Source organism: Puntigrus tetrazona, chromosome 10 (genome assembly GCF_018831695.1).
Source record: "Puntigrus tetrazona isolate hp1 chromosome 10, ASM1883169v1, whole genome shotgun sequence".
NCBI classification, from domain to species: domain Eukaryota; kingdom Metazoa; phylum Chordata; class Actinopteri; order Cypriniformes; family Cyprinidae; genus Puntigrus; species Puntigrus tetrazona.
The window spans coordinates 2,886,088-2,903,135 of record NC_056708.1 but is presented as its reverse complement, the minus strand read 5'-3'; the positions used below and the strand labels follow the sequence as shown (position 1 = coordinate 2,903,135).

The 17,048-nt window shown below is 36.9% G+C and overlaps 1 protein-coding gene across 3 annotated transcripts in view; it reads left to right on the top strand.

Annotated features, from left to right (window-relative positions):
- The window catches only part of LOC122352946 (ephrin type-A receptor 5), a 66,083-nt gene extending 61,298 nt beyond the window's left edge, over positions 1–4,785 (top strand). For 2 of the 3 annotated variants that reach the window (XM_043250722.1, XM_043250721.1), the window contains exons 16-17: positions 186–341; positions 1,461–4,785. In XM_043250722.1, coding sequence (XP_043106657.1) covers positions 186–341; positions 1,461–1,566 — 262 coding nt within the window. In that variant the 3' untranslated portion in view covers positions 1,567–4,785. The remainder of the gene's footprint in view (positions 1–185; positions 342–1,460) is intronic. The other variant, XM_043250723.1, reaches the window with a different exon arrangement.
- The last annotated feature ends 12,263 nt before the right edge of the window (positions 4,786–17,048 follow it).

Genomic DNA, 17,048 nt, shown 5'->3' with positions numbered 1-17,048 from the left:
TCAATTCTGGGGGCATTAATAAGCATTATGAATTGTTCTATATACCCCAGAAGCCTGCTAGATGGTGTATTATTCTTTGAGTCAGCTCAGATCCATGAACACTTTTATTATCCTGCCTTCACCTAGAACTGTAATGTCAGCTCTATACATCCATTTGTTCACCACTGTACCTGTCTCTCCCGCAGAGTGTCCAATTTATTAGTGGAGCATGGGAGCCCTGAGGGCTGTGTATTCAGATCGGTGGAGGAATGGTTAGAGGCCATAAAAATGGGTCGATACACTGAGCTTTTCATGGAAAGTGGATACACTTCTCTGGAAGTCGTCACTCAAATGACCTTGGAGTAAGTCATCTGTTGTGGAGGTCATTGAGCCTCTTTGCCTTTCACGTACTTGAGAAATGAGTGTCTCGAGAGTGTTTTGATTCTGGGAAATTTGGATGCACTTTCTGTTAACTGCTACGTTTTACGATGCTAAAGAGATGCAGAACAATGAACTGTAATTTAGGCTAATTGTTTCCACAATTGAAATGTATATTTACGCTCTTTCAGAATAGGCTGCAGTAATAAAGACATAATTAGGGGAGAGATTACGACTAATTGACGTTTTTAGAACTAATGGTCTTTTCCGTACTAAATAAATGAATGGAGACTCGGGAGGGTGACCTTCACTTGTGAGGAAAATAACTTTTGCATGTCAAATAATGCTATAATTCTAATTTGGGATGTCAACATGCGCTACAGAAAGGTTTATTATCAAATCAAACGTTTCAGTGAAAACTACATTTTGTCTCTTTTGTCACTCATTACTTGTTAGGATTAATTCCGTTTCAGCTGTTATTTTTACATTATTTATATACTACAGAAGTGATTATAAAATGTTTTCATTTAGCTTATGTGTTTATTTATTTGCTTATTTTTTACATTTATTTGTTTTAATATTTCCATTAAGCTTTTTTATTTTAGTTTGAATAATTTCAGTACTTGATATTAGTTTAGATTTATTTATTTATTTATTTGTTGATTTTATGTGCTTTTGTCATTGCATTATTATGTTTTAATATATTCCCATTTAGCTTTTTTAAAGTATCAGTTTGAGTCATTTTAGTGCATATTTTTCTCAGATAATCGCTAGCTAGCTCGCTATTTATTTCTTAATTTATGTATGTATGTGTGTATTTATTTAATATTTTTAATATTTTCTGTTTTAGTAACTTTAACTAGTTGGAATATATATGTAAATAAACGGCAACAATTATTTTTGTGAAACAAACTTTTTGAACATCCATTCTTTTGTTTTTCTTTTCTTTTATTCTAGAAATATTAGAAGTTCCAATTTAATAAAGTCCCTGAAGTTTGGTCCAGTCCAATTAGATCCATTTTTATGTACAACTCACTCCAGGTTGTTTAATCATTGCCAGTGATAGCTATAAAAAAAGTCACTGATTTATTGTTCCGTTGCAGAGATCTTAGGAGGGTTGGAGTCACTTTGGCCGGCCATCAGAAAAAGATCCTCAACAGCATTCAGGAGATGCGAGTCCAAATGATGAACGCCACCATGCCCATCTGAGAGCGGCCTCAGAGGGACCTCCAGCAGTAGCCTAGCACTTTCTACAGACACTTATTTATTGAACGGAACTATTTAATGAAAATTTGAGGAAAAAAAAAAAACATGGCTGGATAGACGGACAAACGGTTACTGCCTCCGAACGAAAGCGACAGGAGGAACCTGACTGAAATGTTGAGCGGTTGTTTGGAAAAGTGTGGCACATCTCCGGGCAGGACTGCTGACTTGGGATCAGGTGTCTCTGGGCTGAATGTATAGCATTTTTCCATGACCTCATTCAACAATATTATTACCTCCGGAAGAGACTGCAGTCGGTTTCAGCTCGGATGTTTTTTCTTTTTCTTTTCCCCAAGTTCACCCGAGGCGAATTCAGACAGCAAGTCATATCGTGGGCCGAGGAAACGTATGGCAGTGTTAAACAAAGCAATAGTAGATTTCGAGCTTGGATGTCGATTTTGCTTCCTTCTAAATTGTTGCTTCCTTGTTTCGGTGAGAGGACAGAGCAGTGGACGGGATCGTTTTCCTTTTGCACAATATCTGTGTCGTGACGGGCGGAGGAAATGCAGTTGTTTTTCGAAAATGTGACACGTTTCAAAACCACCGATTTATTTTAGTTCCACTGATGTTTTGGTGTTTTATGTGTAAATAGTGTACAGTTGCGTAGTTGAAGTGGAGCTCCAATGCATCCATCCATGTTCATGTGAGGTTGATATACTTTAGTGCACAGGTGGGCTAACATACTATGTATATTCAGTCCGGTCAATAAATGTTTATATTGCCTCTCAGTGCTTCTTTAGATAGAAAATGAACAATTGTTTTACCGTTAACGTGTGATCTCTACTGTATTCTGCTACCCATATTATCGCCTTGCTCAGTTTTCACAGCTAGTCAACATGAAATCACGATGGACGCCATTTTTCTTTCCTAAGTCAGATTGTGGGTTTTATTGGGAAAGTCTTTAACAATCTTTCTCGCCTGATGTTAGCTAAGCTGCAACAAGAGCCGATAAAAACACATCTGCACACAGAGAAACATGTTGAATTATGGAAGTAAAATGGCTTGTGAATATCATTTCATGTTGGCTTTAAGTTGGTTCGGTATGTCTGCGACAAATGAAAAAATAAGTTCAGATTCTACACGCCACATCTGTCGATTACCGTAGGCAATCATTTTGACTCGTCCCCCAGTGTACAGACAAGCGTCGAATTTTGTACGTTTACAGTAAATAGACAAATGAGTTAAAAAAAGATAACAGGAGTATTTCACCCAAACATGAAAACTTGTAGAACGTGTATTCGCTTTCAACCTTCATCATCGGATTGGTTGAAATGTAGTCAAAAACGTCTCTAAACAAATATGTGGGTGTATTTTAACGTGAGAAAAAAGAGAGACTAGAGCAATTATGGAATTACGTTTATTCTGACGGCACCCATTCACTGCAGATGATCCATTGCCGTGGTGAATTATTCTTACTATTGTAAAGAACATCTCTGGTTGGACAACTTTTCAACATAATGACATAATGACGTGAGCATTGCACATAGATGAAGATTACAGTAATGTAGTTAGCCTAGCATGCTAATGTTTTCAGTTGTCTGCGTCCTCTTCTGATTTCTCAAATACCAGAGGTAGTAGCGTTTTATCGTCTCCCAACCCCATCGTCTTCCATTTTTAGTTGCACTGAGGTACGAGTACAAAATAATCGCCTGCGGTAAACAACAACGTGCCACACATGCATTATAGATACTACTTCATAGGTTATTTATTAGCTTTATTATTATTATTATTATTATTATTATTTAATAAAACAACATGTTGAATGTTAAGACTCAAAGTCAGAAACAAATCATTCAAAACCGAACGCCAGGCATTAGGTCATTTCTACCCATATTTTATGTCCATAAATATTACAGCACATTATGCTATTAAAACTATTGAAATGCCACAAGATTGTATTAATAAGTGCTCAAGCATGTCACGTATTTTCTCAAAATCTCATATGACTACGGTCAGCGTTTTAAATAAGTCCACTCTGCTAGATTTTCTTTTAATTACTTGAAATTAGTCTTAGCGACATAATGCTCCTTAATTAGTCGACTGGAAAGTACTCAAGTGCCTGTGATTGTGTGAGTACATTATAAAAATCCATAAATACCATTGAGGAGCTAATCAGATGTTCACTGGTCAGAATTAATAATAATCCAAAATCCTAACGATACTGATTACTAATGCTCAATTAAACTGAATCACCACAGTTTTTTTGGTTTTTATGAGCAATGAGCATTTGATATTTATTACGATGAATGTTACTATAACATGCTTTTACACAATGCATACCCTTCATTTGGTATTTTGCACCGAAATCCACTTTCTAAAAAATGTTTTTAAGTTCGAATTTATACATGTGTTTTAACCCCTTGTTCTCAAAATGGTAACGTAGACTGACTAAACATTAAATGCGACCACCCCACACGCCATGCTTTAATATTTGTGACTTTAATTCAGATTTGTGGCTATTGTTTATTGCATTTATTCGGTTATTGTAGTTATTCAGATATTTGTCCATAACCATTGATCATATCTTCCAGAAAGAAAGCCAGATTGATTATGTTTTGCTCTATTCTCTATTATCGGATTACTCCGAATATGTAAATCTGGAAGAATTTAAGTTGTAGTCACAAACATAGCAGAGATACGCCTTTCGTTTGACGTTTATGATTGCGATTGCACAAAATACATCTATTCTGCGTATAGAAATGTCGAATTTAATTAAGAACCTTGCAGTGATTCTTCAGGACAATAAGGTATATCGTATTTGATCTTTGTTAAACTGGCTGACCGTCCTCAAAAAAAAACACATCTAAAACATGCTGATTACACAGATTTTTTATTTTTTTTGCATAAAACACTGATTTTGAGTGCATCAAATTATTTATAGTAGTGAAAAATGGTATGCATGGTGTTGGTAGGATGCCTATTACAAATGCATTTTATCAACACAATGACTCAAATGTTCAAATGTTGTTTGAATCTTTTATCATATTTGGTCCAATAAAGAGCGATGAAAGAAAGAAAAGCACAGAAAAAAAAAGAAAAAATAGTTTCTATGTGATAATTGTTCGTCTATTACCTTCTGCTGTGTGTTTTGTTGTGCAAATGTCTTTTTGTAGTGTAATATATAAAATTTTATATTTTTTTGGAATAAACTGGAGAGAAACCCGATATTGCTGAGTCCTCTATGCAATGCAACATTGCAATACTAAATGAATCTGAGGAACCTTTCTACGGCTGGTTTTCTTTTTAGGGTCGACTACTGTAATGGAGACGCAACGGTTTTGAATCTCGCTGAGTGAGTCAGTCACAGTATGTTAAACTGCATACACGCTTATCTGGCTGCTGAATAAATAGCACATTGGGTTTAATGGCACATTTGAAAGCAACTCTATCGCCCCCTTGAGTGCCCGGATTCTTCGAATTACATAAACAGTATGGCTGCCTGTTTACAATGCAATGCATTTGTGGCCTTGCGAAGAGAGCACTTAATTGCACTGAATTCATGTTGTTGGTTTTTTTCAACACACTTAAGTACTTAAGTAGCAGACTTAAGTACACTTTTACTTACTTCATCATACTTTCAAGAAGTACACTTATTTTGACTACTAACATGTAGTGTACTTGATTATAATTTAACCTGTAGTGTTAGTTTATATATTTTAAATGTATTAAACTGCAACTTCATTCATCAATTCCAAATATTTTTAAATGCATGACATGTACGTATATCGTAGTTCAGTCCATTCGACCGACACGTACACATATTTTAAAGACAAACGTAATTATGTGTAAGTAGGTCAAAAAAGCACTCTAAAGTTCAACTAAATGCATTTATTATAAATTTAAACCATATTGCCGTTTCGTTTAATTGCGATTAACATGGCCAAAAACATTACATTTAGTTCACCCTTAAGTATATTCTGTTAAATTATGATTTCCATAATAAGTACACTCTTTCTAAAAGTATGCTAATATGCACTTTTTTTATATATATATATATACAGTATATTCTCTTAGAAGTCCAGCCTCCGCTGATTAACAGATTCAAAGTTTTCCAGACTGACAGACGCATCCATATAGTTATGAATTTGCCATCAGGATTTGCATCATATTGGGTCTTTCAATAATAATTTTATTCTTACATGACTCTCTTACATGAATAACTTATAGCTTTATTTTTAGCTGCGTATGAACGACTTGAATTAACAAGACTGTCTTGACCCCATTGCCGCGAATGCATCTGAATCACTTAATTAAAATTCTCTGAGTGTGTATAATTACAACGGTGCATTATGAATCAGGCGCATACGGCTGTTGTAAAACTTCATTCTGGAAAATATGGGCGTTATGTGCTCCACTTTCAATTGATCTAAAACATGACCAATATGCTTTTAAAAGATTTGACCTCTAATGTTTCAATAAAAAAGACAGTTTAGTCAAAAATGAAAGTTATGTCATGTAATAAATGAAGAGTAAATTATGACAAATTAATTTATATATTAATATATATTGCCGATGCTAAGTAAATATCTCGTGGTTGGAAAGACTCTTCCAGTCTGATTCATGAATTGGCAAATTGGCAACTCGTAATAAAATATATACGATTTAGCAAAAAGTTTGTACGTATGAGGTCGCATGCATTAGCAACCTAATATAAATATAGAAATACATACGATTTGCCGTGAGACAAATATTGCAAATGAAATTCTAGAACACATGCCCTTAAATGAAAAACGACCCTATAGGTAGTTTATTCAAGAACCTTATTACGTCCTATATTTTCGTTTTAAAGTTAAAAGTTAAAGTTAAAATGCATGACATTGTCATTACCAATCAAAACAAGTGTTCATCTAAATGCAATGTTTGGAATTTTTAGGTGTAATTCATACAAATGATGACACCTAACCCACCCATAAACTATTAAATTATGATTTATATACATTTTATGACCATGTGCATTCTTTTCCATCATGTGATCGCATGGTTATATATCATCGTGTACAGCAGGGGTGGGAAACGTTGATCCTGGAGTTCATCTTCAACCCTAAAAAACCCTGTGAAAAAAAACACCCAACTGAATCCTGAAGATCTTGATTAGCTGGTTCAGTGTTTGATTTGGGTTGGAGCAAAACTCTCCAGGGACACCCCTAATGTAACGCAATGTGCCACCAACTGAGCTACACAAGACCTGGAATACGATGCAGATAAAAGAGTGCAAAACATTAATATGAAAATGCCCTGCTGCTGATAGGGGCGCATTGCAGAATAACGCTCTGATGGGTCATATTTCAGGGATTCTACACAGGCGTAGAAGTGATTGCACATTTACCATTTTGCTGAAATCCAATCATTTTAATAGAAATCTGTGCATTCATGCGTCAATATTTACACACATGTTAACAGGGTAAACAAAAGCCACCAATGTTGACCCGAGACATTCCATCAAGTGCTTCACTAGTCCTCTTCCCCACTCGCTACCTTAAACTTCCAATAAATGTAGGCTACTATATATGTTAATATCACCTCTTTTGTATTTCACACCAATCCAGCTGTTTGTTGTGACACAGAATCTCATCTAACCACTGTGCTCCTTTGGGAAATTACATCGCTAAACATCACCTTGGGTGTTAATTATCAATCCATGTTTCTCAACCTCAAGGGCATCGTCATATATCAAATATCGAAATGGCCAAAGATTCCATATCAGCAATACAAGAAACCTCTCTCCGCTCTGTTCATCTGCGAGTGCAGCCTCGCCTCACGTCATATTTGATTGTTCCTTTGATGGCTCATTGCTCGCGGCGTGGGCTGTCTGCGCTAATGTTGGAGGTGCGAGTCCCTGGACAGTGTCTTTGACTGGTAATGCAATTTTCATGTATGGAGGTGCCACTAGACCCACAATCCCTTGGGTCATTTAGGAATCATTTGGATTTTAATCATTATGAATGACCTTCATCAGAGTGTCTGCGGTCCTGGCAGATTGGGGGGTTTATATGACACGTTTTTACTAAACGCGTATTTTAACAACGGGTCTGCTCTATAAAGCCTTTTTAGTCGCACTTTATATTAAGTGGTCTTAACTACTATGTACTTACATTTAAATGAATATTTGGTACAATGCACTTACTCCGTACATGCAGGTTTTTGCATTGCACTTATATTTTAAAAATACCTGCATGCAACTGTAATTACATGCACTGTTGATCCATCCCTTACACTTTAACCCACTCCTAAATTTATCCATACCACCAAACCTATCCCTAAACTTACCGGTATTCAACCTCAGTGGTAGCAGAAGTGTTTTGCAATACAATATGAACACAATAAGTACATTGCATTTATTTTTTTGATGTCAGTACATAGTAGTTAAGGCCGCTTAATATAAAGTGGGACCACCTTTTCTTTTAAAATATTGCTCATTGGAAAATAAATTGCCATATGTTTGCAGAACAGAAACATTTTGAAAAGCAAGATACACATATCCACCTTTTTCTTCAACGTGCAAACTAATTTGAACATTTGTGTCTCATAACTACTTCCGTATATGTTTTTCTGATGTAGTAAACTTGCTAGGTAGCACACCTGGTATGGAGTTACACTTGCGGAAGTTAAGTGTTCGAGTAGTTCAAATAGCTTCAGTTTGTAGAAAGATAAATCATATCTGCGTTTCCATTACAGATTTGCACAAAGCTTTGGTGATAAATAAATAAATAAAACAAGTATTGCAAAATGACTGCGTTTGCATTAATTAATGTTACGCAACTAAAACTTTTTTTTATCGTGATATGTGATGGATGTTGGTAGGTTTACATATATCGCAATTTTTAATCACAGGAGTTCTAGACGTGTATCTTAATACACGAAGATCCGTTTCTAGGACATTTCTCAAATGTATAAATATAAATACAAGCATTGACCTTATTTTCAATTCGCAAAATTTAAAGGGTAATGGGAACCCAGCTAACAGCCTGGTTGATTTAGCAATTGAATTTTTATCTCACATTTGCTTTTGTTCAGCGCCATTTAGTTCGGGTTTAGTGTCCAATTTATTTAACCATTAAATCTAGGTAATCACGAAATCTAACGGGAACAATAAAATAAAGTAAAATAAAATGTGTTCATTAATGATTTTAAACATTAATTACATTGCAAGTTTTTTTTTTTTGTTCCTGTTGAACACAAGACACAATAAGAACACAATCTATATTTGTCATAAAAAAAAACATAACTCCACACCAAACACTTAAATCGCAAAACAAGAATCCTCTTATCTCTAATATTCGCTTAGCGCTAAGCTTTAAAAGGAATCTATTTAGCAACAATTCTCTAAGACTCTACCTAAATGTACCATTTATCCACCTAGCACCAATAACCTTTGCGATTCATCTTATCTCGCAACCAATTAACCAGTAACCTTTTTTTGTCTAGCGCATGCTAATCTGCCTGTGTGGCTAACATCCCTCCTGCCATAAACAGCCAGCGCAATTACATGCTCCTTTGCTCCAGGCTCTAGCGTTATTTCCCTCTTATTTACCCGCCAATGCCCTCGTATTGATCTCGGCTGCGACGTGTGATCTTAATAATTCCGGCCTTTGTCGCTAGCCTGCGCTCGCCAGCCTCTGCGGTGTTATGAGCGCCCGCAGGCACAGGCCCAGGAGAGTCTGGAAGGTGTGCGACGACAGACCGCACGAGTGTGTGATGAGGGTCATTGTGTTTGTCACTTCAGCAGAACTCTCAAGGTCTCCCGTGTCTTAAAAGTGTGCTATCCCTGTAGTAAGTGTGGGTGCGCTAAATTGCTATTGTCAGCAGGGGAGCTGACAGCGTTATTAGGTATGTTTCGCTGGAGGTCGTCCAAGGTGAAATGAAATAGTAGTTAACCTGTGACATCCCCGAGCTAAGGCATATTAATAACGGCCAATGCATGTAAGGAGCGCCATTATTTCTTTCTAATGAGCACTGTCATCGGCGTTCAGAGGGCACGGCGAGCGCTGCTATCTACTCCCTGAGCTCTTTTCTTTAGATTTACGCTCTTTTTCTGTGCTTCTTTTCTGCAGATCGTAAAGGATACCTAATGTGCTGAAGCCATTATGTGAGACTATGTAAACTTTAAGGGATTGTTCCCTAAATTAGTATTTTGTCATCATTTTCTGATAATTAGGACATGCTCTGAATGTATTGTATGTCGTGGTTTTCTTTCTTTCTTTTGTGCAACACAATAGTACATAGCGAGAGAGTTCATAGTGATCATGTCTGTCAAGTGCATAAAGTACAGTTTATGTAAAATAAAAGCAGTTCATAAAACTATTTGTACTATATTCCGAGTTATAGGAAAGCATACAATAGCTTTGAGAAGCTAAAATAAAATAAAAATAGAAAATAAAAATAATAAGAATAATTAAAAATAATAATACAACTAAACAAATTAAAAAAAGAAAAAACTATTTGATACTCACTAAACTAGACTTGTTGTAGCATGAAAATGTAGGACAGTATATATATATATATATATATTTTTAATATTTATATTTTATAAAGTTATTATTATCATTATCACTGTTATTACTATAAATATTTAATTATAGTATATTTAATAAAATATTTAAATATTTTTACGTTCACAAAAAATATTATTATAATTATTATTTTTGGAATTTAGGGGTCATGATTAGATATTATTTTTAAACAGCATAGTATGAAGCATGTATATGAAATTGATATTTAAAAGCAGTCACTTTGCAGTCACTTTTGATCAATTTTACGCACCCTTGCTGAAAAAAAGTGTCAGTTTCTCAATGGCCAGGTTTTGGATCACTACAGCCGTGCTATTTTGAAGTTTTTGTGTGGAAAAGTACCGTCCCATTGGGAAAAGGGTTTAGAGCCACATGAGGGTGAGTACATAATGACAGAATTTTCATTCTCGAGTGAACTTTTCCTTTAATCCACCATAACAACTGTCCCATAACCCAATGTTCTTGCTATTGAATTAAACTCTCTTGAACACAGGCATCTAAATGCTTATAAAGCTGGTTTTTGCTGAATGACACAGCACTTTGCCTGCGGTGAAGCAAATGTGATTGCAGCCTACTTATTCTGCCTCACTACCCAGAGACACTCAGGCTTGGATGCGGTATGCAGACATATTCAAAGTAATGAGCTGTGTGGACGTTCTTGTAGCAGAAATCACTTGAGAGCACCGGTGGCAGCCATAAGCCACAGCATGAGTTCACAAATGATCGTCCTCATTATACTGATGAGCGAGGGGAGTTTTCGGAGCCAGAGTGGTCCAGGACGCTCCATCATCTGTCAGCGAACTCCAGATGGGAGCACTTTCAAGAGCAATCAGGGACGCCGTGTGATTCATCTGCATGGACTCACAGTTATGCTTTAAAATGCCGTTAAAAAAGACTCATATTTCAGCGTAGTAGTGGAGGATCACACTGTATCTCGGGAACTTTGATTGCTCAATTTACTGTGTTGTAGTTGAATTTTCCTGGAATTGGCAACAAGAATGCAAAGGTCTTGCTCATCATTATAGTAGTATCATTGTCCTAAACTATATGCATATTATATAGTTTAGGACAAACCAACAATAAACAAGAAAATACACAAACAAGCAAATAAATAAATAGTTGCAACATATTTATATAAAAAGCTGTTAACTAATTAATCAACCAATCAAAGATATTTGCAAATATTTAAAAAGTTACATAAGTTTTACGTTCCAAATGGTTTTCTTTGTAACTTTCCATGAAAAACAGATACAAACAAGCAAACAAACAGACAGACATGCAGAAAGGTGGGTGAATAAATAAACGATTTCTGATTGATACGTGGCGCTGAAGAACTGTGACCTCCACGATGGAAGGCTTTAACTCCAAAAGTCAAATGATGGATTACTTTCCTGTTCTGGTGTCTTGACGCTGGGATGATAAATCTCTAAGAATTTCTCTGAAGACGGATTTGGTTCTTCATCGGTCTCCAATCCGTAGAGTCAAGCAAAATGTGCGATGCTTAAAAGAAAGGCAGCAAAGTGACCACAAACAATTTAATTTCTCTTTAAATGTTTTGAAAAAAAAAATTCATGGCACGCTTTTGATAGCAGCGACACGTAATGAATGATATCGTGAGAAGTGCTCTCCAGCTGTGGTCCTATCAATGCATCACGGCGTAATTCGCCTTGAGTCGCTCGACAGTGAGAAATGAACTTTGGGCTCAGTAGTGGCCAGATCCAGAAGGTTAACCTTTCGTCACACTTTGTATTTGCTCGGTTCTACAGTAGCGCCGCTAATGACTGTAATCGATCATCGGAAAATGGTGTAGCAGTCAGGTGACTCTCCTGCAGCAAAAACACCAATATTACCTCCCAGCAGCTCATCAGTTTAGTTGGTTTAATCATTTTTAAGCATCTTTGGACTTTTGGAGGTTAAAATGTCATTGTTTGAGAGGAAACAAACAAACTAGCAAACAGATTTTAAATTCTTATGTGTAAAATAAGTGTTATGCTTACAAAAGCTTAATATTTTAATAAATGAAAGGAAATAATATGTATCTATCTATCTATCTATCTATCAACAGAACAGTAGTTATTTCAATAACATATAATGATATATAATGATAATGATACAGCATGGCTAGGACCACTTCACCTAATGTTCTGTGGGTCGAATTCCAAACAGAAGTGAGCATCCCTATACCCTACTCCCTCCGAAGTGTGTTCTTTTAAGGGTGTAGGGCGTTTCTGTTTCCGTATTATTTTACTAATATTGTCTCACTGTGTCTTATTTACTATTAAACTTTTTTTTTTTAAAACTGAACATGCTTAAATTTGCCTACACTACCACCTTAAATCATATTTCTATTACTGCCCCAAATATTTTGTATCACATTAAAACAAAGACTAATTTAATCAGCCTATTCTACTGTCACACATGTGGACTCCTTTGTTGTTGTTTTTGTCTTGTGCCATGTGCTCTGTGTGCCCTACCTTCCGTTCCTGTTAATTGTGTCATTGTCTTCAGGTGTGTCTTATTAGTTTAGCCACTTCCTGTGTGTATTTAAGTTCCAATTTGATTCTGTTTAATCGTTGGTTCTTGTGCGTGTGGTTTTGTTGTGCCCATCAGTTCTTGGTTATTTCTTTAGGTGTGAGTTAGGGGTTTTCCTCTGGTTCCTCTTAAAGTTAGGAAGGCCCACAGTGTTACAAAGTTATTTGAAGGTAACTACCAGAAGGTTGGACTCAAGAGTTGAGTCTGTAGAGTATCCGTCTAGGAAGAAAGATTTTGAGCACTGAATAGTTGGTGTTAGGGACTTTTGATAGTTCCCTGACACACCCACTGTTTGATTGGAATTGCCAATCAGAGGCATGGATTTTGAGTGGGAGAAAGTTCCTTTGTTTGCTTTTATGGCCCATTGGCATCTTTATTGCTCGTCTGGAGAGTTAGAGCAACTTTATTCCAAAACACCAAAATGGTGCACTTCGTGATTCCGTAACGTAAATCAGCATTTGAGGGATAACAAGAGGATCATTTTGATACCAAGAAAGAACCCCCCTAGAAGATATCAAAGTAGAGATACTCTCATAGACATGAATATAGGCATTTGCGGTCTAACTAAAGCAAATAAGGAGTTGTAATTAGGATAATGTGATAAAGGGACACGCATACAGCACAAACATACAGTATATGAGAAGTTCTTGACTGTTTAATCAAGGCTTAAAATAAAGAAAATGTCCTTATGTGTGTGCGTGATGGGTATTGCAATGGTGTGGTCCGAAAACATCTCTAGTGAATCCATAGGTGAATGGCACGGGGGTTTGTTACTCCTCGCTGGAATGTTTTTGGAGCTTTGATGTAGGGACTAGAGAGCCATTCTGTTTAGCATCTCTGTGATAATGGAGGAACCATGGGCAATTTAACACCCACAAAGATGTTGATATGAGGTCCAGGTCTGTAATTTATCAGCAAATGTTAAAAGGCTAAAAGGGTCCTTTTTAAGATAATGTCCAAATGAACATCTAGATCTTACCCAGATGCTACAGTGGGCTTCTGAAAGGGCCCTTCATGAAGAGATTGAGTTGCTCACTTTTGTTTGGATCGCTCTTACAAATGAGGTGCATTCCGATTGGCATGGTCTCTACGCGGTGTTCACTGCTCCCTACTCCCTAAGCACGGGACATCTGTTGAAGTGGACTTAATGTAAATTTACCACACATTAGTGAGTACAGTAAAGTATCTAATTAGTTACCATGTATAGGCATTCGTTCTTACCCACACTTGTCTATATACAAACCAATTAGCATGCGTGTAAATCCAGCCATGTTTCTTATGTTACCATGTACATACACTTCAAGTAAGTATCTTGTGTTATCACTCAGATTTTTACCATATATGTACCAGGGAAGTACACATACTGTAAAATAAAGTGCTACAATCTGTGCTTGGTAGTTTGATATGTTGGTCAAAAGGTCAGTAGATGGGCCATGGCCAGTGTATTCTAAACCTTCAGTCATCAAGGTCTGGCTACAAGAGACTAGTTCCCGACTGTGCCTGATTTCTCCCAAGGTTTTATTCTTTTTCTGTCACTGATGGAGTTAGTAAATTGCCACCGTTGCCTCTGGCTTGCTTAGTTGGGGACACTTAATGTCAAGCAATATCGTTGATTTAATTACACAGGTACTATATAAACTGAACAAGCTGGACGATGACATCACTGAATTCAATAATGAAATGCCTTTAAATTTGAGTGTTTATTTGATACTATAAAGTTGCTTTGACATCATTGTTAACAGAGCTATGTGAATAAAGATGACCTGACAACAACGTGTTCTACAGAAATTGTTAAAAAATGTACACAATATAGTGCACATAGTAATCGTATGGTATATTTTGGTGCCCTATTTAAGCTTTACATCGTGTCCGTACAATAACGTAATGCTCCACAAGTTTTGCTACAATATTGTAGAAGCTTGTTGTCATTCTGAGCTCATTTATGCAATCGTGAACATCTTGCAGTCTAACTAGATGCTATGGACCTTAAAACAATAGCTTAGTGGATTGTTTATTGCATTTTCTCGGTGATGCACACTTGAAACCCTGCTGTAATGTGGCATGCCTATTAATGCGCGGGATGTAATGGAATCTGGGGAAAGGTAGAGCCGAACACAAAGCGCCTGTGATAGGGATTCTATTATCTAGGTCTTGCTTCTGGCACCTCATGAAACATGGATGAGTTTTTACCCATAAAAGACTCAATTTCCCTTTGATTTATACAAGAAATAAATTCTGAAAAGGTGAAAAGTCCAAAGGATGCATATTTTATGTGCCTTCCACAGGCTAATGCATTTTAAATAAGCATCCCTAAAATAGAAAAATAAGTGTAGTAAAAAAAGGCTAGACATTCACACAAACTCTTACATTTGATCAGTGATTTGTTTTGGAGTTTTTGTTGGCGGCTTTCGCGAGTGCAACTCAACAGACACTTAAACTTAAAATAGTCATTCATCCGGACAGAACATACAGGACATATTTACTGAAATTACTAGAAACGTATATAAAGTTTAATTGCGGTTTTTGTTCATTTAACTTGAAAATCTTCTGCATTGCATCATTATACTACATAGTTCTGCCAATGAAAGCAATGTAAAGCAATAATCGTTCGACTTAACATACTATGCCTATACGCTTCTGTTTATGTGCATTGCTAAAATCTCTCGTTTTGTATTTTTACTGTTGATTATTTTCTCCTAATTTCAATTGAGAAAGCACCGCCTCCTTTAGAGTTTAATCCCTTTAACTTTTTTTATCATTCCTCTGACAGGAGAGCCTCCTGCTTTGCGCGGCTCTGTGTAGCTCTTTTCTTTTCGCGCTCTTACAGTGGGAATTCTCACTGTCGACTTCACACTCAAGTGGCCTTTGCTATTATCTGCCTCCTTCCTCTTGACAAATGTCCCCTCTTTCTCCTTGCCAGTTCTGCTTTGCTCTGCTCCCCTAAAGGATGCCGGGAAAGACCGTGAGCAGCAGGGTTCGGGAACCCATGACCTGATGAAGAAGAGGAGAGTTGATGAGGATTCACCTCCTCCCGGGGAAGGTGTAGAAATACTACCGTGGCTCTCGCTAACAACCGTCTCCGCATGACCGGTTACTCCTCATTCGCTGACAAAGGAAGAATTCCTACAGTGATTTCGCTGTGAGGCACATGACAGCTCTATTACCAATCCAGTTGGCTTGTTAAACACACAAATGCATACATTTTTATGACAATTTTTGGTAACACTTTCTATGAAGCCTGCAGTATAATGCATTATAAAAACCTTACGTAAAATCTTGTGAATAATCATGAAAACAATTATAATATTTATCGTAAGAGTATGATTCTTTATACCACACAGTGAACACCATATTAAATCTACTAAATAAAGCTTATATAGATCGTTGGAGACACTTTGCATTCTCAATTCATTTATAATTATCAATCAAAATGAATGCCAGATTTATCAATATGTATAATAACTTTATTGACGATTTAAAGAAGTGGTAAAACTTTAAATTTAATAAGTAGTGAGAGGTCACACCAAAATGTACTTGAACACTTTGAACATTTTGTGTTAATAATAATTAATAAATAATAACAAACTTGGATTTTTCAGCACTGTACTCTGTTTTGTACCAGTGTTCAAGAATCGGTGATTTTCATTCTTGGCGAGTCGCTGCTCATCCGAAACTCTGCATGTTTGCTTTTGTATTCAGTGCACTAGCTGAAGCGTAACTCATGTCAGCACTTCGCTGGACTCGTAACATCAGCATGAGCAGAAAGGCTCGCTCTGCCTGCCCCGGTTTGTCCGAGAAGCCATGTACTTCCTGTTGCAGTGCATTCATCATCTTCAGTCAAATTTACAGATGCGTCCTCTCCATAACCCGTCCCTGACCTTCACAGTAGCATGATTTCAAAAACGCCCCGGTCTGCAGTCAGTCAGGATGTATAACTTCAATGATGGCATCAGCAGAGCTAGTAAATGAAGCAGACGAGGCACTGGCATTGGAGACAACGCCGTTGGTGACACATTGGGGAACACTGAGAGCAGATAGAGTCATTGCATACCTGCTTAAAAAATTAATCTCCAGGCCAGCTGCCTTTCCATTGGAACATATGGATGAGAGTCATGGCTAATAACGGCCATGACTACACAAAAGAAGCCATCTGCCTGCCTCACAAGGGGATCAAACAGGCGTCTCCAGCCAGGGCAGTATCAGTCCAGCCCAGCACCTGGGGTTTGGACCCAGTGTCTTCTGAGGAGCACACACTCGGTAATGACGGTATGTGCAATAGTGAACCAGACAGTGAGCTAAATGATTCTGATCATCTTAATGTGTGTGTAATGCTGGAATGGTCCGAGGTAGAGATCGAAATTTCAATTAATTAATTAAAAGTAGTAAATA